The sequence below is a fragment of the Megalops cyprinoides genome, chromosome 3, assembly GCF_013368585.1.
Source record: "Megalops cyprinoides isolate fMegCyp1 chromosome 3, fMegCyp1.pri, whole genome shotgun sequence".
NCBI lineage: Eukaryota > Metazoa > Chordata > Actinopteri > Elopiformes > Megalopidae > Megalops > Megalops cyprinoides.
Genome location: NC_050585.1, coordinates 43,084,513 through 43,109,245, shown reverse-complemented (window position 1 = coordinate 43,109,245; position 24,733 = coordinate 43,084,513). Strand labels below are relative to the sequence as shown.

At 42.8% G+C, this 24,733-nt stretch overlaps 1 protein-coding gene across 2 annotated transcripts in view; it reads right to left on the bottom strand.

Annotated features, from left to right (window-relative positions):
• Positions 1 to 14,505: 14,505 nt before the first annotated feature.
• rad50 (RAD50 homolog, double strand break repair protein) overlaps positions 14,506 to 24,733 on the bottom strand; it is a 32,673-nt gene continuing 22,445 nt past the window's right edge. For both annotated transcript variants that reach the window (XM_036525743.1, XM_036525744.1), the window contains exons 18-26: positions 23,767 to 23,877; positions 22,766 to 22,858; positions 21,933 to 22,046; positions 21,006 to 21,133; positions 19,179 to 19,403; positions 17,525 to 17,610; positions 16,905 to 17,047; positions 16,212 to 16,345; positions 14,506 to 14,940 (exon numbers count right to left, since the gene is read on the bottom strand). In XM_036525743.1, coding sequence (XP_036381636.1) covers positions 14,754 to 14,940; positions 16,212 to 16,345; positions 16,905 to 17,047; positions 17,525 to 17,610; positions 19,179 to 19,403; positions 21,006 to 21,133; positions 21,933 to 22,046; positions 22,766 to 22,858; positions 23,767 to 23,877 — 1,221 coding nt within the window. In that variant the 3' untranslated portion in view covers positions 14,506 to 14,753. The remainder of the gene's footprint in view (positions 14,941 to 16,211; positions 16,346 to 16,904; positions 17,048 to 17,524; positions 17,611 to 19,178; positions 19,404 to 21,005; positions 21,134 to 21,932; positions 22,047 to 22,765; positions 22,859 to 23,766; positions 23,878 to 24,733) is intronic.

Here is a 24,733-nt window from a genome sequence, read left to right as displayed (position 1 = left end):
TGTTGGTAGGTCTATTTGTTTCGTGTCTTTATGGATCAATAATATCTATAAAAACATACGGATGGATGCCAATAAGTGGGCCACATTAGTACGTATATTCAGATATATTTCTACGCTTACCCATTCTACTCCAAAACTAACCCCATAAAAGTCTACAGCAATTCATAGCAATTACTAAGGACCACATGAAAAACGCCAAAACCATTATTCCACCCCCGCCAGACCTCTAGTAAGAACGCTGTATTAAACTTTTAACCCGGAATTAGGAGTGGAAAGTGATAAGATTTCCTTGGAGTTCATTATTCATGACACTCTTGGCATGCTAAAAAAATGTACAAGACATCATTCTCAGGGCGGGAGGGGCGAGAGATTGCGCGACTAGTATGCAGAAGAGACGCAGAATGTACTCATACCAACCTTATATAATTTTATAAAAACAAGAACCCTTAAATAACAGATAAAACACGCATGTGCTATATTTCCCGATCCGAATATATTCCCCGTCAAAATATTAGCAACATTTAATGCGCTCTCGCTCTTTTCTCTGGAGGGCTTCGGATACACCACGGGACAAATTGTTTTTCTGACAGGATCATCACTATGTTAAGCACATCTTGCTGCCGAAGGGGGAGGCTCACAGCCTATAAATTATTCTCTTTGAAGTTAAAAGATGATTCAAGTGTGATTAAAAGCATACAATTGTTTTAGGTTAACATACAGGCATCCATTGGGAAAAACATGTTGGAGAAAAAAAAATCATAAAATGTTATAAGCGTCTTTCTTTTGTTTCAGCTTTCTGTGTCAGGCTTACTTATTAAGCTCTGTGGCTTTAAGTCTTAGAAATGAATGGCTATTAATGTGAATCATTTGTTCTTTCGCTCTTCCTCTTGTAAGGGACGTATAGGGTGTATTCTCCGGATGTCGGGCACAAACAATGATATGCAGTGAGTCTAAAAAAACAATCCATTCTCTCTGACAAGTCCCCTTACAGGTGTAGGTGTTGACTGTTGATTTTCCATTTCTTTTATTTTATTCTAATATCCCCGCTGTCCCCCACGGCAGTTTTTCCTGTGTGATGTTTTCAGAGCACAGCATTTTTTTCGAACAAATTTGGCATTACAAGTATTCATCTACGTAAAAAAAAAAGAACTGACGCTGGTAATTAATGCAACAAATATGGGGTGGAAATTGATGGGAGCACAGAAACAGTGGCAGAGCAGGATTAAACGCACTGATGCCTGCTTTGTGGTCACAGACAACACTTTCATCGGGTGGCACCTCTTAGCGCAACCTCAGAGGGCCCAGGCCGAATGCTCTGCATTCACCTTGCCTGCTTTTGAAGCCACATCCTCATGGTACCGGCAGCAACATGTCTTTTTCACCCTTTCCTGCCGTTCAGCGTGAATGACAGATCAGCAGGGCAGCTTCTCAGTTCAAAGCCGTGCGAGTAGAGCAGGAGATGGGAATCTAATATCTAAAAGCTTTTTTTTTGGTGATGTCTAGAATTTCTGTACAGTTAATTCTTGACAAACAAGGATTTAACACAAGGCTGAAGTTTTTAGGGATTGACCAAACACATCACAAACGCTAACAGCTGGACAATAGCTTCAGATCCAAACTGTGGAACAGTGTAGGCTCACTATCAGTTGATGTTTCTCTGTTGCTCGAGGGAGACTGCCAGTGTTAGGCATATAAATGCAGCTCATTGGGTAAACTGGTAGGTATAAACCTAAACTGAAAACTATTGTCAGTGACACCATTCAATTCACTGTTATACTGTCTGACAAGACAGTCCATCACAAGATCATGAAATGTTGACATTGATATATTTAGTGCAGTCAGCTGATACACTGTGCCTACAGCCTTCATAGATAAAACTGAGTCAGAACAATGTATGCAGAGGATTTCAGGTGAAAACCTTGTACTAGTACAGGTGAAATCTTCCTGGGCAGAGAGGTGGAAGGTGAATTATTTATAGTTGTAATACCCCTATTGATGTCATAATGCACTTGCTGTGAGGTAAGCTGAGACAAACTTTAGCACAGACCAGGAACATTTGGGAAGTGAGAGCAAATTAATTATTCATGCCTGATTGAAGGTATTGCATTTTCACATGCAATCATGGGGCTGCATGGCTCAACCAGTGGCACAAAATGCCTCATTTCAGTGGGTCTTTTCTCTATTTCTGACTCCCCCTTGCTGCCAATATGTCAGAGAGTATTATTTAACAAAATCTATTTGACGTACACAAGTTTTCGACAAGCTGTAAATAACAGTTGCTTGTGGGATTTTGCTTAGTATTGTAGTTGTACTGCAAAACAATGCCAAGCAAGAAAGCTTGGAACACACACACACACACACACACACACACACACACATGCAGACAATATTTTTATTGACACAATGCCTACAGCACTAAGAAAATTTTCCAGTAACACCTGATTCATTATGTTGTCATGATTTTTTTTAATAAACAGAGTAAAAATATTTTGATTATCCCTGTGCTTTTCAAGTTGAACAAAGACAGAGGTAAATCTTTTTTTTTTTCTTTTTAAACTTTACTGAGGTGGCAGAAAGCGGTACAGCAGGTGCCGGCAGAGAGAGAGCAAAGTTTGCTTGAGATGTTCCTGGAGTGGATATAGCACTTGACAGAACGGGGATGAGAGAGTAGGTTTAATTGCTGCAGACTGCCTTTTGCGGACGGCGTACTGCCTCTCTCCCGGGCAGGGTGGCGTGTTCAGGCACCGACTGCCAAAGTTAGGCGAAGATGAGTGGAGGGGGGGGTGCGGGCGGGGGTCAACGGCAGAACCAAGACATCGCCACCTCTATTATTCATAAAACGCCAGCAGCAACACATGAGAATACGACCAATATGGAGACAGCAGCTACCTCTGTGCAGCCTCCTCTATTTATTCGTCGTATTCTATTATCATCACACGGGAAAGCCATTTCCATCTGGGCCCCCAGAAGTCACTCCCTCACATGTCAGCGGATCATCGGAGGGCCGCTGAGGCCAGGAGACAGGCTGGGCCGGCCTTAAGAGGTGAAGCTGTCCCCTGTCCTCTCCACCCATGCGAGCTGTAGTCCCGGCTCAGGCAGCGATGCAGAGAGGTGCGAAAGGTCACAGGGCCTGGCTCCAATTGCGCACAACAGACCAGCATTGCATATTTTACTAATGTTTTTGAGTTTGCATTCACAAGCTTGTTTGACTGAACCCAGTATTTGCTTTGAATCCTTGCTGCTGACCCACACAGGGTGGCCCTCATCTCTCTCCACAGGCTGGCTTGTGCCCTCAGTTCCAACCACCGGCTTCAGGAGACTTGACTTTATTGGCTTGTGCTGAGGTCTGACCTCAGGCTTAGACCAAATGCACACCGGATAACACTGCTGTATTTTAATTTTAGTTAGCAGTAACAATAGCCAGCAATAATGTGTTGGTAATAATGATCTACATTGGAGTTGTAAGACTGAAGGACTTGTGTTTTAATTATATAAGACAGCTCTGTAGTGCTTTTTAAAGGATCAGATCCTTTGATTTGTATTGCTCTTGTACATTGCCATTAAATATTAACCTGAGTAATACAAAATTTTGTATCCTGAAATTCATCTATTGCTCTGTGAGTTTTCTTGCGTAAGGTTGTCTGTGAAATAAATCCGCAAGGAATTATCTGTGGCTGTAATGAAATATGACTGTAGATGGTTACGATTCCCTTTTCCAGAACATCACTGCAATGAGATGGGGGATGATGCAAGCCTGATAAAATGCCAGAAAGTGATGAAATGTTCTAATCCGCTTTGCAAAACAATTGTATCATGGGTATTTACCTAAAGAATGCTTCCTTTTTCTTTAATTCAACGAAACACTTTAGTTTGCTTGACGTGAGGCTAGCCGGCTGCCTTGACAGGCAATTGATAGAAAGGCGAAATTTAGAAAAGGGCACTGAAGCAGTGATAAATATTAATATCCCCGCACAGTCCTCTGTCGTCAGAGAGGCGCCGGTTCGGTCCGCTAATCTTCATAATGAACGCTCGAGTAAGGCCTGACCACGTTACATATTTTCCAATGATTGCCACCTCCACCCTCTCTTCCCTCCCTGAGGAGAGTGCAGCGCTGAGGGGTTAGCGTGGTGAGGAGGCCTGGCTCTTAAGCTGGCTTTGCATTATGCATGGGCGGCGGTTAGATCAGCGAGGCTGTCCTCCGAGCTCCCAGGAGTCAGACGGCCTTCCGCACGTCAACCGCTGACGGGGACCGTCACGCGGTCAAAGTCACCCAAAGCGGCATCCGGTCTCCAACGCGCACTCGCCCAGAACACTGGAATGATGTCACATGTCCCAGGAAAAACTAAGGACATTGTGAAGAAGAAAACAGAGCAAAACACCCAAGTATCTTGGGTGGTCATTTTTTGCCTACATCTATAATAATAATTACAAGAAGAAGAAAAGTAAACAATTTTTTATGGGAGCTTTTCATGTATCAAACAATAAAAATGATAACCATGAGTATGAAGCTGTTGAAACTCCTGGTCACATTTTCCATTGATGTTTGGTGGTAATACATTTGTTTGTCTCCCACAGGTCAAACTGCTGGTCCAGAAATGATTTTATCCAAAATGAACTGATATGAACAGGACGGGGAATACCTGATGAATCAATCAGTAACCTTGAACTAATAACAAAATCAAAGTAAGAAAATAATGATGGAGGAGCCGTTCAAAGAACACCAGTAGGTCTGCTCCATGTGTCAGATCGTATGCTCAGTACTTTCACAGAACTCAAGAATGACCCCATTTGAAGAATAGGTTTAGATATTCATTCAGATTCACTTGATTTAAGATCGTCGATTAATTCACATAAAGTTAGCTGGGGATGTTGCCAAGTGAGAGAAGCCGGCAACAAGGGGCAGCCGTTAAAACTCCTGTGTAACTGATGTTCATTAAACATTGCCAAAGTATTTCCTTCCACTGCTATTTAATCTGGATTATCAGATGAGAAGCTGATGATGGAATGTTGCACTGTGCAGATGCCACGAAGAACAGCTTCATACACCACATGCATCATTCAGCAGCAGCTCCCCGTTATAAGAGCTCACTGAGAAATGAAATATATTGATATAGATAGCAGAGACTACGGCTATTATCATGGGGTGAAGAGCTCATAAAACCAAGAATGAAATAGACAAACATGCTAGAAGCATCTTCTTATTGATTGCTCTCCCAACCTCTGCAGTCATCAAAAAAAAGAGAAAAGTTTGCGAAGAGGAAAAGCAGTTTCTGAATGGCTGTCCTTACACGTCTCTTTACTTTTATTTCAGTCAATTATTTCAGGTAGGTTCACCTTTGACAAAACAGTGTTTGATGGAGAGATATTTTGAGTCTGAAACAGCCAATACAACAACTGTTAAAAAGCCTGCAGGGGGTATGGAAATGTCCCCTAGCAGATGCTGCAACCACTCTCATGGACCTAGCCCTGCAGACTGCCTGGGGCAAAACTCCAAATCTAAAATAAAAAAAATAAATAAATAAATAAACCTTCTAGCAGCAGACCCGGGAGCTGACAAAATGTCAGAGTTTTTAAACGCGGTTACCAGGGCAGATCAAATGAAATGAGTAAACCCCGCACGATCATCAGCCAAACGTGAGGCCTCCTTGCAGACCCCGAGGCTGCCATCTCATTATCATTTCATTATCTCTTCCCTGGGGTTCTGCAAAGTTTAGGACGAGCCTCCTTCAGGTTGACCACACATTTCTGTTTTCGTTGCTCACACGTTGCAGCGACGTTTATCACGTTCTGTGGCAATCAGCAATACGGTACCTAACGGATCAAGTGCAATTGCCGAGGAAAACTGGTTCAAACTTGCTGTGGCATGATAATAATATGTGTTTGTAATTGTGACACCTGACACCCACCCTACTCACATATCTACCCTAGTTGAAGCCCTGTCTTAAAAAAGAACACCTAAACAGCTCGAATCTTACCAATTCATGCATGCAGTCTCTTCAGCTGAGTGTTTTCTATCTGGACAAACCGTGCTTATTGGCCTGTAGTAACAGGATTAGGTGGCAGGTGGCACTCTTGAGCCAGCAAAGCCTGATGAAAGGGTGAGAGGGTAATGAGTTAACTTTCATACATATGAGGTCTCATACACTGACAATGGCACTGCATCCAAATTACTTCCACCAGCACCAGCGATAAAGGTCCACGGCCACAAGTAATACTTTTGCAGCATACATTACAAAGCACATCAAAAATGGCCTTTACTTTCCACCCAAAGCCTGAAAGGCCCTTACCATTGCAACTGTGTTACTTCAGCCCCTCATTTGCATACATTCCTTGGCCTGACTGAATGACTTACAAAGTGCACGTGAGTGTATGTGCACAAGTGTATGTAGTAACTGCTATGGGAAGCTAATTCCCCCACAGAGGGGCCAGAACAGAGGAATATGCAACCCTGTGGAGGAGGGACGGCCAGTTGCCCTGAGGTTGCCCAGCGGGGTGGTAAGTCTGGATAATGGGAAAGGTCCAATGATCGCTAGCGGTAGGCTGGGCATTAGTGCTTCGAAATGGGATGTGAGCCATTAGCCACAGGGAGCAACAAGATGCAAGCCATTGGCCGGTGGAGGGAGACTGGGAGGGGTGACACAAGGACATACCTGGCAAGGGTGTGGTCCTGAGGAGCAGCAGCAGCATTTTGGCTGAGCTGCAGGAGTCCAGCCGCCCAGGCAAGGGAGACCAGCGAGGAGGGAGCTGTAGAAGTTCAGGTTAGGACGGCAGCTGCAGGGAGGAGGAGGCTGATGATGCCGGTGAGGACTGAGGGTGAGGAGGGAGGAACCCTCTACATACTGATGGCTACTCCCATGGTTCAAAAGTGCAATGCCCTCACCTAATGGAAAAATGAATATATCACTATAGTGCCTAAAAATGGCTATATATGTGTGCTCCTTCCACTCTTTTTTCATGTTATATCAGGTGACATTACAAATGATTAAGAGTGCTTTATGATGCAGTTAATGTGTTAATCAAGTTACATAATGTTTATAGTCATTCACTTCAAATAAAGTGATGCCTACATTTGATGTATAAATAAAAATGGAACTTTTTCCACTGTTGGGCTAAAAAAATGCAGCTTCAGGGATATTTGACCTGACAGCCAATCAGAGACAATAGCTTCCCCTTGTACATGGCTTCACTTCAGCTGGTTTACTGGAGTCAGGTGTGGATGTGAAAGCAAGGCTATACCTATTCCAGCATACAGAGTTTGGTCCAATATATTAAATAACACTTTCAGTAACTTTTCAGTAACTCAGCAACACTTTCTCTGAACTCTGTGACTGTAAACCATTGCATATCTTTATGTATTCATAACAAACCAAAACATTTAGAATGCTTTGACACATTACACTTAATCACACCTTCACTTAGGGTTTGGAGCGACCAAGCCCTGGGCGTCAGACACGGAACACGTCTAGGCTCCGGTAATCTTGAAGTCTGAAGTAATGGGGTCTGTAGTTGGCCTGTGACAATGGTGATAGTTGATGCGTGCAGTTACTGCATTCCGCCACTTGGGGTGTCGGTGAGGGAGTCACCTGGTGTAGAATGCACACAGGGGCAACGTCATTGGTCTCTGCCTCTCATTATCAGCAATGAAAAACACCTGCGTTGAATGCTGTGATTTCGGCATGTTTTGGCAGGAATCTGCTGCTTCTTGCAGTTTTTTTTCCACTTGTTTCACTTGCTCAAATGTAATGCCCGCCACCGAGGCCCCACACCCCAAAGTGATAAAGAGATGACTGTATAGCTCGAATTGGCTGATATTTCGTGCGATTAAATTTATCTCCAGTGGTATCAGGAGGAAGTCAAGCGAAGCTGCCTTTATCAGCCTGAAGTGGTCAGATGGTAAGTGACGGTAAAGATGGCTGTTGACTTACCATCTCTTCTTGTTTTCTGTTCAGATTAGCTTGCATGCAGAGAGTAGTACTGGTAGCATGGTGGTTAGCCTTCTCGGCGGATAGTCCACAGGGTTAAGTCCTTGTCTCACAGGGCTGCTGTATAAAGACATGATCACTGAAATGTAAGCTAAGTGTAAGTTATAACGTAAGTTGCCCTGGATATCAGCATCTGCTCACCATTCCTCCACATTATTAGCATTTGTTAGTTTAAGACTAGCAGCAGACATCACCACTTTTTTCATAGTTTGTAACGGTAGTGGCTAGCGAGTGCTGTCAAGCTACATTGTACAGTTGGCTAGTTAGCCAGCTTTCTTGCTTTCATCTCCCTTTATCAGTACTTTATGGTTTATTCGGTAAATTCAGCAATGTGAATCTTTCCACAACTTGGAATGATGTGCCACCACACTGATTGAGACAAAACCCTGCTCATGTACAGTAGCTATTGTTGAGCTACAGCAATAGCAAAGAAACACAGTTCTAAATAATATCCATCTTTTTTTTTTTTACATTTTCCATAACTTTTTTCCATTCAGTGTCAAACTAAATTGAGAGCCCAGAGAAACCACATTTTATGCGTTCATATGCTATGTGGTGTAGAAATAAAACTGGGTTTTTCTGAGCATGAACATGGATGCAGGCCCCACTGAGCTTGAGCAACACCTTCCCTCAATCTCCCAGGATGAGGCTGGACTGACAGATGTCCTGCCGCTAGATATTTTTACACAAAAGGCCTTTACACAACACTCTAACATATGGGATCACGGGTGTCAGTCATGGCATTGTCTAGTGAGAGCTTCTAACAGGACCGGTCCGTTTTCGCGACAAGGTTGGGCCTTTCAGCTGTGCGTTGATATCACTATGTTTCAGAGTGAGAGTTGAGTTCAGCTCACTGATCCTGAAGCCAAGCTTGTTGCCTCCCCTGGAAACCCCCCTCCCTAAACTCACCACACCAATATTAGAGATGAGACATGGCCACATGAGTCAGGAGTGCAAAGGCAAGCAGGGTAATGTAGCAACAGCCCCTGTTGAGTAGGGTGAAATTGCTACTGAGAGCTTGTAGCAGGACATCTGTCTCACTCTGTCCTTTTATTGATGTGGTAATGTCACCACGCTTTGGAGTAGATAGCCAGCGTTCAGTTTACAGCTTATTGATTGTTATAAAATGTAGTGATTTATGGATATATATGAATACATACTTCTTCGGTAAAGCAAAAATCAACAGTTGAGTTTTTAAAATAATCTTTTCTGATTGTGTAATGACTCTGCAACATATTATGGCAACCACTTGCTTCATCCACTCAGTAGCACAAAACAGAGTTGGCAGTACAGTAGTTTACCTGCTCTTTTCTGGTTCGCTGGCATCACATTCATGGGCATATAATATATTCATCTGTGATGAACAAGTGAAAATGGATTGCAACGAAAAAAATAGTTACTTGCTATCCTAACTTCTGCCTCTTCAGATACACCACATGCCTCCAGCTTCTTCTTAAATTATACTGGAAAGTTTTACATCCTTGGAAGTATGGCCACTGTTTATACATGTAAAAAAATAATATACAAAAATAAGTGTAAAACACTTAGTCAGCATCGGTACACCACATACCACTGTCTGTGTGGTTTGACCTACTTTCTACGTAACAATCTTAATCATTGGATAAAGCAGAAAAAAAATTCTTATCACCAGATATATACCCCTGTAGCCTTTTCCTGTCTGATTCACATATGCTAAGTGGAGTCAGGCTTGGTTAACAGTCAGATATGAAACCTCCTGGAAAAACAACAGGTATTGGCTAGCAGTCTTCCCTTGGCCCAGTATAAGAAAGCTGTCCAGTAAATGACATCTTTTGGAGGAGATGACAAACCAAGGTCCTAGCTAACCGTGGTCACAAGAGCTGCCCCAGCGGTCATGCCAAAGAGTAAGGGGTTTCCCTCGTGTCCTGGCCAAATCTGACAGTCTGACAATTCCCCACCTTAAGTGGCTAAACAAATCTCTCTCTTTCCTCACCCCTAATGTGACAAGTAGCTGCTATGCAACAGCTTCTCGGTACATCCTGGCGGTGTATAATGGGTAGGATAGAAACAGACTGTCTACCGATCTCAGCTAGGAAGCTGTTTTAAACACCAGTTCGTTATTTCTCTTCGTAGTTTCAATGCAATACCACATGCAGTGAAAAACGATACTTGTCCTTAATGTATTTACATTAAGGACAGAAATACTGATGTCCTGCAATTACCTTCACAGCTTATTGTTTGTTATAAAATATAGTGATTTATGAATATTTATGAATATTATAAACCAAAATCTTAAAAGCAAAAATTACTAGAGTTTTTTAAATAATCGATTCTGATTGGCCAATGACTCATATGACAACATATTTTGACAATCACTTGCTATATCCAATCAATAACACAAATGAGGGTCAGAAGAATGGCAGTTCATCTGCTCTTTTCTGACAGGCTGGCGTCATGGTGGACACATGTTATATTCATCTGTGATGAACAAGTGGAGATGCTTTAGACCAAAAGCCATTACTTGCCATCCTAACTTCTACCTCTTCCGACACACCACATCCCTCCATCTTCCTCTTAAATTACAGTGGAAACAGTTTTATATCCTTTAAGTATGACCACTGTTTATACACCTGTCCTGCAATGATCATAGCTTATTATTTTTAAATTTTTTTTATATTCACACTAAGTAAATCTCCAAGTAGTTTCAAGGAAGTATGAAGGTCATGTAGTTCATGACTAGACAAGAGTAAACAACACGAAACAGTAACGCCACCAGCTGCTTGCTTCAATGAGTTTAATTTCTTGATAAATAGATACAAATATAGATAATTATTTTAACATAATTGATCACAATTCACTGTGGTATTTCAGTCATCAAAGGAACCCATGAAGAAAAGGCCTGCCACAGTTGGAGGTCCTCAGTGACTGGGGTATATCTTCTGGGCACAGGTGTGGAGGTTTTTCAGAAAGGCCCTCAGCTCAAGCTGATTTCCGCCGGGATTGACAGTGCAATTTACCTGAGAGGGAGAGACACAACTTTACACTTAGCATCCAGTAGGTGGCACCCCTGAGCTTAATTGCAACCCTCTAAGCCAAAACAAGTGTAAGAACAAGGGTATCCAACTGTCTGCTTTAGCATCCAGACAAGAGGCATCCTGCTGCTTCCCTGGCCTCAAGACAGGTCTTTACAAATAACACCAGTGCATAAATAAATAATCATATTTGCTGTATGATCTATGTAAGTAAAGGCTTCCTGGTGTCTCCTGTGGCTAATAACAGCCGTATTCTCATATGTATGCCCTCAAAGGACTTGAGTGAAATGAGACGGCTTTTGAAATAGTCTTTGGATGAGCAGGGTACAACTATGAGACTCTCGTCTCCCACTCCCTGTCATGTGTCTAACCTCTCTACATCGCATTCAGAGAAGGAACTCGCAGGCCATTTAGGAGTCTGCGCTAGCATCAGGGTGATGGTCACTTACATTAAAGTGTCTGTTGAACGCTCTCAGTGCTCTGGTGATTGCCCCCTCCTCCCCAAGTTCTTTATGCTCAATGGCTGACAAAACCTTTTCAGCTTTGCAGAAATCTTCTGGCTGTTATGAGGACAAACAAAAAAAGAAAATGTTTTCTGAAACAGACATTTCATACTCAAGACAAGCATGACACAGAGGACTGACAATATTGGCACAGAAGTCAAACATGCTGAAAAAGACAGATGATCTGCTAGTAACAATCTGTCCATCTGTTCATTGTTATCTAAAAATCTGTGTATCCACTTGAAGGTAAGCGTTTAGACATATTTTACCTCACACTTATGCCAGTCAATTACATCTGCTGTTTGTCTGCTCCCGAGTTCCTAGAAGAGGGAAAATGCACAACCTTTCATGAGGCAAAGACATGCAGAAACGAGACCATTTCCTTATGCTCAAAGAAGCTGTGAGAAGTGCAATTCCAAGCATGCATATAGATTTGCCAGCTATCTGGGGTAGTTAACCCTTGCAGCCATTACCATTTCACCAGGTTTTTCCTTGATGAGCTTGTCCAGGTTTTTCAGATTCTTCACCAAGTCCTCCAAGTGGTGTCTGGTGGGATGCGCAGTGCTGACCAGCAGCAGTGCTGAGGAAATGAGAGCGAAGATCTTTGCGTTTTGGAGCATGGTGGCGCAGAGAAACTTAAGTCTGGGCTTGAGAACCGGTTACACTTGATGCCTGAGAGGAAAGTGCACAGCCTCACCGGTGAACAAACTCAATTTATATGTTTGAGGCAGGAGTTTTTTTCTTTTTTTTTTTTTTATTGTCAAACACATTATCGGCAAATGCTGACACAGACACTAAGCAGAAAGCGTTTAAGGATATCCTGATTAAGATGTGGTTGATTACAGTCATGACACTTCAGAGCACCCAATTATGGTGCTTCCTGATGTGTTAACCCCAAAAAGACCACAAAACAATGCCAGAGAAAAACCTATATTATGAGAAATACCGGCCAAAAAGAAATAACACTGTGATACATTTGCTTTTAAATTAAGGTTTGCTGCATGACCCACACTAAGTTTTTGTCAGAACTTAATCAATGTGTGTTCAGGAATGCTGGCATTTTCAAAACAGACTAGAGTTATAGAGTTACTTCATCACCAAAAACCAACCAGTTTTCTTTACAACACTGCTGTTTCCCGATGCAACACCCAGTGAGAATGGAACACCGTACACTGGGTCAAATAAATGGTTGATTTAGGAATCACAGTAACTTTTCTTTCTAATGCCACCCATTGCATTTTGTTTAGGTATCACATATTTTTATTTGCACAGACAATCATGACATTTTGCACAACACATAAATATTTTCATCTAATTTCAAGTTTATGGTTAATCAGTGTAAATGTTGACCATAATCCATCATGGCATAATCTATCATGACATTTCAGCATTCTGTATTATGGTCTATATTGTTGACCATAATATATCAGGGTATTTCTGCATTCTGTGTTATGGTCTATATTATTGACTGTCATCTATCATGATATTTCAGTGCTCTATGTTCTGGTCTACATTGTTGATCATAATCTATCATGACATCTCAGCATTCTGTGTTGTGGTCTATATTGTTGGCCATAATCTACCATGGTATTTCAGCATTCTATATTATGGTTTATATATTCACTATAATCTATAATGGTATTTTGGCATTCTCTGTTATGGTATGGTTTCCAGGGGGATTTGTTCATGGAGTGCTTAAGCCCTGTGCCATTTTTATGCGAGACAAAATATGTGCCACCCTAACTGCTGGCTTTTGATTCCTGATCAGCTGACCAGTTCTGGTGATTAACAGCTGGACAGCAATTAGGCAAAGACAGTGAAGGTGTGGCCTGAGTATCATTATATTACATTACATTATTGGAATTTAGCAGATGCTCTTATCCAGAATAACTTAACATTGGTTGCAGGTTTTTTTTTTTTTCCATGTTACCCATTTATACAACTGGATATTTACTGAGGCAATTCTGTGTTTAAGTACCTTGCCCAAGGGTACAGCAGCAGTGCCCCAGCGTGGAATTGAACTGGAAACCTTTTGGTTATGAGTCCTGCTCCTTACCACTATGCTACGCTGCAGCCCCTGTATTGTAGCAGCTTCTTGTCACATGCAAAACTACACCCATTAAGCCAGCCATGTGCTGCTGACAGCTCTACATTCTGCTCCTAACAGGAAGCTGGTGCCAATTGCTATAGTCTCCTTATCCCATGTGCTTCTCCCTCCGCCACCCTATAGCCTCTCAGGCTGTGGCCGGTGGCAGCATAATGGACTGTCAGTACCTCCCCCCTACATGACTGACATCTTTCCTGGGCCAATCATCTGTGCAGAATGAGGGAGGTGAATTCCTCCACAGGGAGGAATACTTGACAGGTTTCGCCTCCTGCTCAGATGACCGACTCTAGTGATAAATGGCCACTCAGTGGGACAGCGAAGGCACGGTCTATGGGCTCGCTACGTGTTTGGCGGGATATTCTCTCAGCAAAAGAAGCTGAAACTAAACGACCTGGAATAAACCTGCTTGCAGCAATATCTTGGCAGATATCTGCAGCTACAAAAAAGCAAAAAAGCGACAATGGAGTGGGCCAGTCATTCAGCTACCTTCAAAATTTCAGATAAAGAAGGGCAAGGGCAAGGGCATCTCAGTGCTTTGCACTAGGTCACATTTTTTTCTGCAAACATGCGTTTGTCAGACAGAGCAGTGGAATATCCCTGTCAAATGAACACGCTCTTATCAAACTTGAACATTATCTGACCATGAACACGGAAGCCAAAATCAGATTAAAGATGTGTAATTACAGGAGATCCAAATCAAATCTCTTTAGCAATATTGCTTTAATTTGGTTTATACCAAAATAAATGAATAGTACAGTTACCTATAAAGGTTATTAATTAGTGTGAAAATAAACAACCTGACCAAGAGGATCTGGCCATTTCTAGTCAAAGCCGTTACAGTTTCCAGTGACTGTAAAATCACACGACACTCATCTTTTACTCTGTGATTGCCTCCAACTTCCAAAATACAATGAAATCATCTGAATTTGTGGAGAAAAAAAACCCTACATTTGGCAGAACAATTCACAGAACGATTAACAGAAATGCAAAAAACGGGGTCAGGGAAAAAGAGGCAACAGACAAAACCCAAGCTGTGGAGCCCGAACGGCTCAGAGCGGCCCCGTAGAGCACTGGGTCAGTGCTGTGAGTAGATGGAGCCCAGCCAAACAGTCTGTGGAGTGACAGCCGGAGCTCTGGTGCGCTAAAGTGGTTAATGCAGGTAGGAGTTGAGGGAGGCCACGCTGCACTTCGAGATCTCAGAGCACTGGTCGATGTTCTTCTTGATCCTGTAGAAATGCTCCACGTAGTTGGAGCGCCCCAGGAGCTCCACGAAGTCTTCGTCGTGGGTGATGATGAGCAGCTGGAAGTTGCGCTGTTTGGAGCGGCTCTTGATGATCCTGGGGGAGACAGGTTCATGGGCGCGTTAAAGTCATAAGAACCTGGACAGCTGATGGGGTGAAAACTACTGGACAACATTTTGCATTCGCACTTGGTTGTATTAACCTGACTTTTTTTGTGACAGTGTTCTGGGTTCACACCAAAAATGCCCAAGGAAGAAAGGGGCGTGGGTGTGATGTCAACTGAAGAGCATAACCAGCCGCGTCTGCATATAATTAGCACTTATCTGCTACATGGGTGAATCCTGAGCAGCTCACCAGACACATCCCAAGAAAAAAAAACACTTCAGGAAAACATTTATAGCCCCTCCTGATTGTAAGAAATTCGTTTTCTAAGCCATTTCGAAAATAAATTACAGCCACACCAAGAAATCCAGGCCTTCAAACAGAATATTACACGTGCATATGACCTTTGTGTGAGATAACAGCCACAGTAACAGGGACTGAGATTTTTCAAAACAGCTGTTAGGGGACAACAGAAATCACCATTTTAAACAATATTTTCATATCATGTACAACATTCAGTTTTTTCACTTACATCTACTCATTTGGCAAACAGCCATCCAGGATGATTTTTAGTTTGGTTTATATCTGTGGAAATCGTATAAATTAGACTGTTTAAGGAGTATGTGACGCTATGTGATTACTGAAATTCTTCCAGTTTTCATTTGAATGAATGCATTTGTGTTTTCAGGGCCCTATGTGTGTCTGAGTTTATTCACAAAATTGTATAATAAAAAAGCCTTTTGTCAACAGTTTCACCTTTGTCAGATAGAAAGCATGACAATGTGTGTTTGTGTGTGTGAGAATAGCATTGGATACTCTGGTTATTGTTTAACTGTTTCATTCCTGTGTTTTTAAATCTTTTTACAAGAGATGAAGGGGCCAACGTTTTCACTGACACACTAATAGTAAAGTGATATGACTGTTTTCTGGTTTACTTAGGTCACTGAATCTTAATAAAGTTGCTTTAGCAGATACTCTTATCCAGAGAGCTTACATTTTTTTCTGTTATCCACTTATACAGCTGGAAATTTACTGAGCCAGTTCAGGTTAAGCACCTTGCCTCAGGGCACAGCAGCAACACCCCACATGGGAATCGAACTGGCAACCTTTGGGATATGAGCTCTGCTCCTTACCAGTCAACCACATTGCTGCCCATAGAAAATAAGATGATACTAAAATACACATCAGTGGCATTCAGATGTGTTGTTGGAGTGTCCACTGCACCGAGAGTGCTAGTGTGTTCCAGGCAGATCTGAGGTACTTACTCCACAAGGGCGTGTGCCAGGGACTCAATATTCTCTCGGTCCAGGTTGGTGGTGGGCTCATCCAGGGCCAGAATCCCGCAGTTGAGGCAGAAGGTCTCTGCCAGAGCCAGGCGGATGATAAGGGAGGCCAGGACCTGGACGAACCAAGGGGTGACAGAATACAGGTGTATCGCAATGCTGAACATTACATTACATTGCTACTATTATAATATAATATAATATTACTAGTCAAGTGCAATAAATTTTATGAAAGCTTGTTTATTTTTAATTTAATGACAATGAAATGATGATTTTTTTCATTGTCTCTGCACAGTTTGGTGCTTTCAATCATGGACCCCCAGAGTGTAACATTTTATGTGTATTTGTTCCTGTATCTGTGTTTACATTTACATTACATTTACATTTATTCATTTAGCAGACGCTTTTATCCAAAGCGACATACAAAGGTGCATATAGTGGGCAAACAACAGGTACAAAGGCAGGATGTGTACAGGTTATATAATGCAGATACAGTGCTGAAGCTGAGCACAAGGTCAGTGTAGCGAGACAGAGCTAATCTGATCTAAGGATACGAATATCAAATACAGTCACTGGTACAATAAAGTGCTGCTATACTACCTAGGCAAAACGGATAAGACCATCTGCTAAATGAGAATTACATAATGCAATGAGGTATGGAAATAAAGCTTCTACCTTCTGCCCGGCACTGCAGCGCCCCCTCATGTCCAGTGCTGTGTCACCTTTCACCATCACCACGCGGTAGTTGTAGGTCCTCCTCCTCACTCCCGCCGAAGCGTTCTCGTCCACGTCGGAGCGGATCTCCACGTACTCTATGTCTGTGTGGGCAGGGAGGCAGGGAACGTCATGACTGGGACTCTAAACTGATGAGATGCCGATGTGCTCACATTCCACTGGGTGACTTGCCAGAGCTTGATGACATAGATAATTTCACACTGGAATTTTGGAAACGCACAAAGACCTCACCGACAAAAGTGAAGCGCTGGCCGAACTGCATACATGAGAAGACATAAACACCAATTTTTGCTTTTTTTTTTTTTTTCTTTCTTTCTTTTAAAAACACTACACATCCCACAATGCACTACAGGAGGGGCACGTCTCTCACTGATAGCCACTTGGTAACTGATGGACAGCTGAGGAGTCACTAGCAGGCACAGAAACAGCAGTGAGACGAGGAACCCTGGCCAAGGCCTGGGCTGTCCTGCTGCTGGGTCAAAGGAGGCTACAGACACAGAGCATACAGGCACTGCAACAGGCTGCCACGCTGTGAGGCGATAGAGAACGCTTATACAGACCTTGCCCCCGATAGGTGCTGCGCCAAAGGTCCCGGATGATTTTGTTGATCTCCTCCATCTTCATGCTGTGAAACTTCATTATGGTTCTGGGGAGCAAGAGGTCAAATGAGTGAGAGCTCAAAGGGGCAAAGCAATAATGCCAAGCATCTTTGGCCTGCGGTCTTTTACTGTAGACTACTTTTAACACTAGAGCGGAATATCACGAATAACCCTTGTACCTGTAAGGTTATGCTCCAAGAAAGTCCAGTTTGCACAGACCAGGTTTGGTCAAAATGAATCAGCTTTTCATGGACTGTAACAGTCTGCTATGTGTGAGAGTTGTATTACTGATTGCACAGACATAAGCAACATGTTTTTACTTACCACTTTATGTCTGAATATTCTGTACATATGCATTTGGGATAATACACGATGCAATTTAGTTTTCAAGCACAGTGAAGCAGCAGAGAAGACAAGGCTGTTACGATCATACTAAGTGACATATTTGCTACATGAAGCCATTCACATTCTACCTGCTTATTTCTGAAGCAGTCCAAGAGATCACACTTCACACTAACGATGCAAATATGTTCGCATTTAAAAGCTACGTTTCAGGTGTTGGTAAGGCAGAGTAATGTGTAAGAAAACGTGTGGAGAGGGATGACGAGGGCAGTCGTTCCGCGGCACTTTTTACACCACGCACGAAAAAGCATACTCTTCCGTTTCCTCTGCAGAGATGGAGGCCAGATAACCATCTCTGAGGCACGTCTGTTACACCAGAGCCAGCTGATAAGCTGGCGTTCCTGGTACTCTGAATGCCGTGCTGCGAACGACTTCCCACAGAATGGACAGGTCATTTCTGACATGTGTTTTACTGTCAAAAAGGAAAGGCGAATGACTACCCTTGTCATCGTCCTCCATTTTTTCTTACGTTAGACTGCCTTACCTACACCATACACAACTTCTTAAATGCACGGAAGTTTGCATTGTTAGTGTCATCTTAGTGTCATCATTAGTGCGACCTCTTGGACTTCTTCAGAAATCTGGAGGTGAAAAGTTAATGGCATGTAATGCCTCCTATTCTGCCTAAAAGATGCATCAGATGATGTAAGATTGTTTTAATACAACACTCTCTATGCTCCTATCATGTGATCTGACTGCACATACTCTGTGATTCTTGTTTAGCACAAAATACAGTTTCAGCAGTCACTTCCTTTGGAGATGGAAGTAACCAGTGGTTCGATCCGCTCCAGATCACAATCTCCTATTTTGCATATATTCGTATACACCCGTAAGGGCTGATGAGCTTGACAAGGCAGATATTTTATCTTAAAACCGATGACGTCTCCTGACCTGATTTTGGTTGCTGCGTATGACTAACAAGCACATTAACGCACAAAACACAACATAAAATCTCCTTAGCAAAAGTCTGTGGGAGGGGAGCAGATTGAGAGATGTGTTGAGCGTTTCCTGCTACCGTAATAAGATAAATTATAGTATACTTATTTACAGTACGATTTATTCTTAATGACGGTTCTCTTTCTTGAGTGTGGCTGGGATGAGAGGGGTTTGAATGCGGATGGACAGCATTGCCTGATATGGTCATGCTGCTGATCGCCGCGGCAACCAGGGCTAACCCATCACCCCTTAACCCCCCCACACACCCCTTACTCACTGGTCGAGGGCCTTGTAGTAGATGTCCAGGTCCTTGTTGGCCAGCTCGGTGGTGCGCATGACGATCATCTTGTCGCGGTAGCGCTCGTCGGCCTGGTTGTACTGATCCTCTCGGAGCTCCTTGCGGAAGCGCAGGATCTCCTCCTCAAAGCCCTTCTGCCGGCCGAGCGCCAGGCTGCGGTTCTTCTTCAGATCCTCCAGGCGGCGTTCTGCCTCCCTGCGCTCACTACCGGGGGGGAGGGCAAGCACAGCGGACATCCCATTTACCCTCCACGCCAACTCTTTGGAGGACTACAGGTTCAAACCATACATTCAGTCACTGTCATCGCATCTTTAAGAAAGTGTCGCTTAGCCTGAATTGCCTCAGTATAAAACACCCAGCTATATGAACTGATACTATACAGAATACAAGGAAATGTACAAGTCACTCCAGATAAAGCCAACAGCTAAGCAAATGAATAATATTTCTGTTATCGTTTACTACTCATATAGCTTGAATTTAACTGCAGAATTTACATAAAAAAGTGCAGAGTCAAGGAGTGGTGACCTGGGATTTTCAGCTCATACAGTGCACTCCACTCATTAGAATCACCTCCGTGGTGTATCACTTTATTCTTGTAAATGGCCAATGAATGTTAATGTTCTGAATGTTTTCTCTTGTTCTCTTGAGAAAAGTATCGCAGTTCTTCAAACATAGGACAAAAACGTACTGAAAGTGTTCAATATTTTTAAACAACTGTTCATGAAATAAGACAAAACCACGACACGATAATATTCGAATGCCACCATGTCTTCCAGTAAAATACAAATACAATACAAAATAAAACAATGATTTGATCTACATCACTGGATTTTCTTCCTTAATTATACTTCTTTACACTCCACTGACTACTGCACTACACATTGTGGGGGAGCCCAAAATGAGTCTTGTATGCGGATTGTTTGATTCCTACAGGCACATTCCTACAGTTTTTAAACTGTCTCGATACAGGAATGACTCTGTCCCAGTGGTTTTGATCACTGCATGCAGTTGATTCTTATATTAATATTTCAAACAAGTAGAATGCACTGTATTATTACACAGTAAGACAAGGTGAATTCATGCTTGACGTTAAAGTGCACTTGTCTGGACCCTTTCAAAACCAATATAACTGAATTTTCACATGCCCGCAGAGCTCAAAGGGAAGGACTTTACTTTTGTTCATGTTTCATGGAAGTCTGTCTATTATTTGTGACGTTATGACACTCCCCTCAATTTTTTTGCTTATAAAGGGAACTTGGAGGAATAACTAACCAGTAATTTTTATTTTATTGTTATTCTGAAGCACTTAGGACAAATAAGAGTGCTACATGGCAGAGTTTTTCTAATCTTCAGAAACACACGAACCTGCCTAGTGGGGAATACATGCAGTCTCAGGTGAACACTAACTGGAAAGGTAGTGTGTAGTGAAGAGGTGAGTCCGGTAAAAGACTTGTCAAAAAAACAGTGCTGGGAACTTCCTGTCTTCAATAGTTTTGGGTTGCACCAAATAAGTTCAATAAATACTGTAACCACCATAGTGGTTGGGCAAGTGGCACTAGGTTAAGGGGTTCTGACCTAGTTGGAGGCCAAGCTGGAAGCGAGCTGTATGAATGGACGATGGGTATGCTATCTGCAGTTAGAACAGTTGACTCATTGGTCTGATTACGTAGAAGCTTGAGGTACGTGTTTTACACACAGGCACACACACACATGCAGGCACAGGCACAGGCACAGACACAGGCGCACACGCGCACACACAGTACGTATTTCTCCACAGCTGTGTTTAGGCGGGTGAGAGCCTCCTACGTTCGCAGCTGCAGGACCTGCATGGTCCCCATCTCCTTCAGCAGGGCCTCCCGTTTCTCAGACACCTCCTGCAGCTCCTCCATGCGCTTCCTCAGCGTCAGGTTGTCCTGCAGCCAGCGCTCCTGGACCTGCCAGAACCGGGGGGGACATGTGTGAGTCGCGCGCTGTTCCAAAGTGCTCTGCCCTCTGCCACCTCTCACACACACTCGGCTGTCCCTAAACACTTCTTCCATAGCACCACTCCCTCCCTACACCTCCAGTCCCCATGTCTTACACTGTCTGGGCAGCAGTGTGGTGCTGTGGTTGGGCATCTGGAGCTGGCTTAGGATTCTGAACTGGTCAGAAACCCATGATTGAATCATCAATAAGCTATGATTTAATGTAATCAACGTAATTGCCCCAGAGGTCGGCAGTGTAGCATAGTGGTTAAGGAATAAATAATACATTTATTTATTATTAAATGAATAAATGTAAATGTAAGATGGCAGCTGAGTAAATGTAGAAAACTGAGACACACGTCTCAATTTTTCTTCCTTTTTTCTGTCTTTTTGAGCTCTCTAATTGTGTATTAGCCTGGCCTCATTGTGGCACCCTTTACACTCCTGCAGAGCTGAAACGCAACAAGTGCAATCCTCTGATGGACCTTCCTGCAGCCAATGACTTTCATCGCCCTGCAAGTTACGCAATAATCTACTGAGTGAAAGGTGGCGTGTCACTAGAGGGCGCTGAAGAGCAGTGTGTGGGCCAATGGAACCCACCCTACGCTGGTGACATGACGTCAGTCACGCTGCCGCTATCGCAAACTCAAGGACAGGTCAGATTTTCAAACCACCACACCACACTGACTGCTCTCCCTAAGGGTCAATGATATTGCACAGAGGGGGGTAAAAGTGTCGCGTGAGGGTGGGGGCCGTGATGCGCTCTCACCTTCTGTGTGTCAATGTCCTGCCGGATGTTCCCGATGTCCTCGTTTATCTTCTCCCGCTGCTTCTCGGCCTCGTGGAGCTGGGTGCTCGTCCTCTGCAGCTCTGCCTCTTTTTGCTGAAAAAGGGAGGGCACCACCCAGCCGAACCAATCAGACGCCATGCTTCCATCTCAAAGCATATTCCTGTTTCTCCCTAAACTAAATGGGAATAATCCCAAATACTGACAACAGTCAAATCCCAACAAAACCGGCCTGCTTAGAAGACAGCACTAAAGGGGGAAATTGTTCAAAACATTTTGTGTTTGCGCGGACCCACACTGGTAACTGCTCTTAGCTGCTGACATCAGTTGTCAATGACTTTTGGGCGTTGGCTTAATGTAAAAATCAATGATGTATCCACTTCACTAACAACATCAATGCTGTGACGACAGTACATTACTAGCTCAGTAGTACTAGCCTGATAGGCTTGATAGTACATGACATCAAGGTACCAAGTTAGGATGAAAGATAGATGGGCTTAGTGTATAAAAAACAAATAAATTTGCTTTAGATTTGTGCCATCTTCCATGTTTTCACTGTCAATGACTGTGTGATACTTGACCACTTTCCTTGGTCATCCTGAAAAGCACTATACAATTAAAATGTTTAATAGTAATTGTTGTCAATAATAATAATAGTATTAACATTTATTATTATTATTATTATTAGCGTGGAAGTATTCTTTTTCTTCATATTATTTTCTAGTTTAAAAATACTGTATTTTCAAGCATACTGAAGAACTTTAGGAACCCTGAGATATCTCCAGGTCAACAGAGGGCAAGCTGGCAGGTGTTACCTCTTTGTATTCATCTTTCCCCTCTTTAATGTATGTCTCAATCTCCTTCTCATGGACCGCAATGTTTCTGGCTCGCTCCTTAATGCCGTTTATCTAGGATGGAAAACAGCTGGCGTTAACATATATTACATCATCTCATTTCAACTTTTTCATTTAAATGCCTAAGACACATGCCGGTTCTACATGCATGTTAGGTTGTTTCCACTAACACAACAAGCAAGCAGTTAATGTCTTATGTCATTTCCTATATTGGTCATCTTACTGGAGCCACAGCTGAAGACACAGCTCTTCCACTCTCACCTGAGCACCTGAAACACTATCCCCTAAAACGAACTTCTCATGTCTCAAACTGTCTCCTACTAAACTATAAAATGAAATTAAAAGAAAATAAATTAAATCTAATGATTTAATGCACTTGAAGGCTTTACCAGCTAGTTTGTAGTTTGCCTGGCCAACCACTTAAACCTGGTCATGCGGTGCTTCTAATACTGTTGACTCCTTATGGTTTTTACTTGTGTTGTACTCTACCACACTTCTAAGTTGGTTTGGATTAAAGCATATGCCAAATGAATACATGAAAATGTAAATGTAAATGTAAATGGAGCCACGGTGGCACCTTCAAATCAACAGTGGGCTCCACAAATATGCCCACACAGCATACATAACCTTATAATAAAGGAAACAGCTAGTGCCCACATACCAGTACCTCTCTCAGTAGCCAGGAAGCGAGAGACAAATTGAAAGCTTCATACGCAATGTCACTGAGGGTGATCTTAGGGGAGACAAACACTGACTGTTACAGCATCTATGGCTGCAGTGATCAGTGAACTCCTCTAGCAAGATTGACGGCACTGCTGACAACAGTGCACTGTTAACACATGAGACTAACCAAGGGAAGTCCCAGAGGCTTGCAAGGCAATTAAGTCTCTAGCTGGTTAGCCCCTTCTAGACCTCTGTGACATTAGGTTAGGGAAGCAGTGAGTAAGTGTGAGCCAGAGGACCTTCTCCTGCCCCTCCTCCTGCTTCTGCTTCCTGCGGCCAATGAGCTCCTGCTTCTCCTGCTGGAGCTTTTCCAGCGTGGCAGCCAGGGGGGCGGCCTGCTCCTGAGCATCCTGGGAGAGAGAGAAAGAGAGAGAGAGAGAGAGAGAGACACACACACACACACACACACACACACAGACAGACACACATACACATATACACATATACACATACACACATACACACATACACACACACAGACAGACAGACACACGCACATACACACACAGACAGACAGACACACACACACACATATACACACACATATACACACACACACACACACACACACACACACACACACACACACACACACACACACACACAGAGTTACATTTCTGGTGGAGAAGTGCACCTTACATAAAGGGCTCTGACTACATCAGAGCACCACAGTTACCTGCTATGGTGTGCTTCCACTGAGTTTCCTCAGTAAGAAATTTTATGAAAATTTCTACTCAATATTCCACCGGTTCTGTTAATAATCCTATATTTTATTTTTCCTTTTTATTAACTTAACCGTTACTGTGTCTTCCTTGAATGGGCAATAAGTTAGTTTAGTATTTAAAGAACTGGGCTAATAACCAGAATGTTGTAAGTTTAAATCTTAGGTTGGGGCAAGTGCTCTGTTGGGGCAAGTACACAAGGTACTTGATGGCAAATGTCCATAGGCATAATAAATTCATAAATGAATAAGAGATAGGCCTAATAAAAGGAGTTGTACAAGTCTCAAAAGATATGCATTTAAAATTCTATTTGTTATGAAGCAGATTTGTGGATGTAAGAGCCTCAACAAGAATTTGGAAGGGTGGTTAGGGAAGTTGTCAGAAAATACAGATTTACACATGTGCTCATCAGGCCACCTTATCAAGGGCAACTTTGCTAAATTAAAGCAGCTTATGCAAGTGTACTGCCGAGCTATTTCACAGG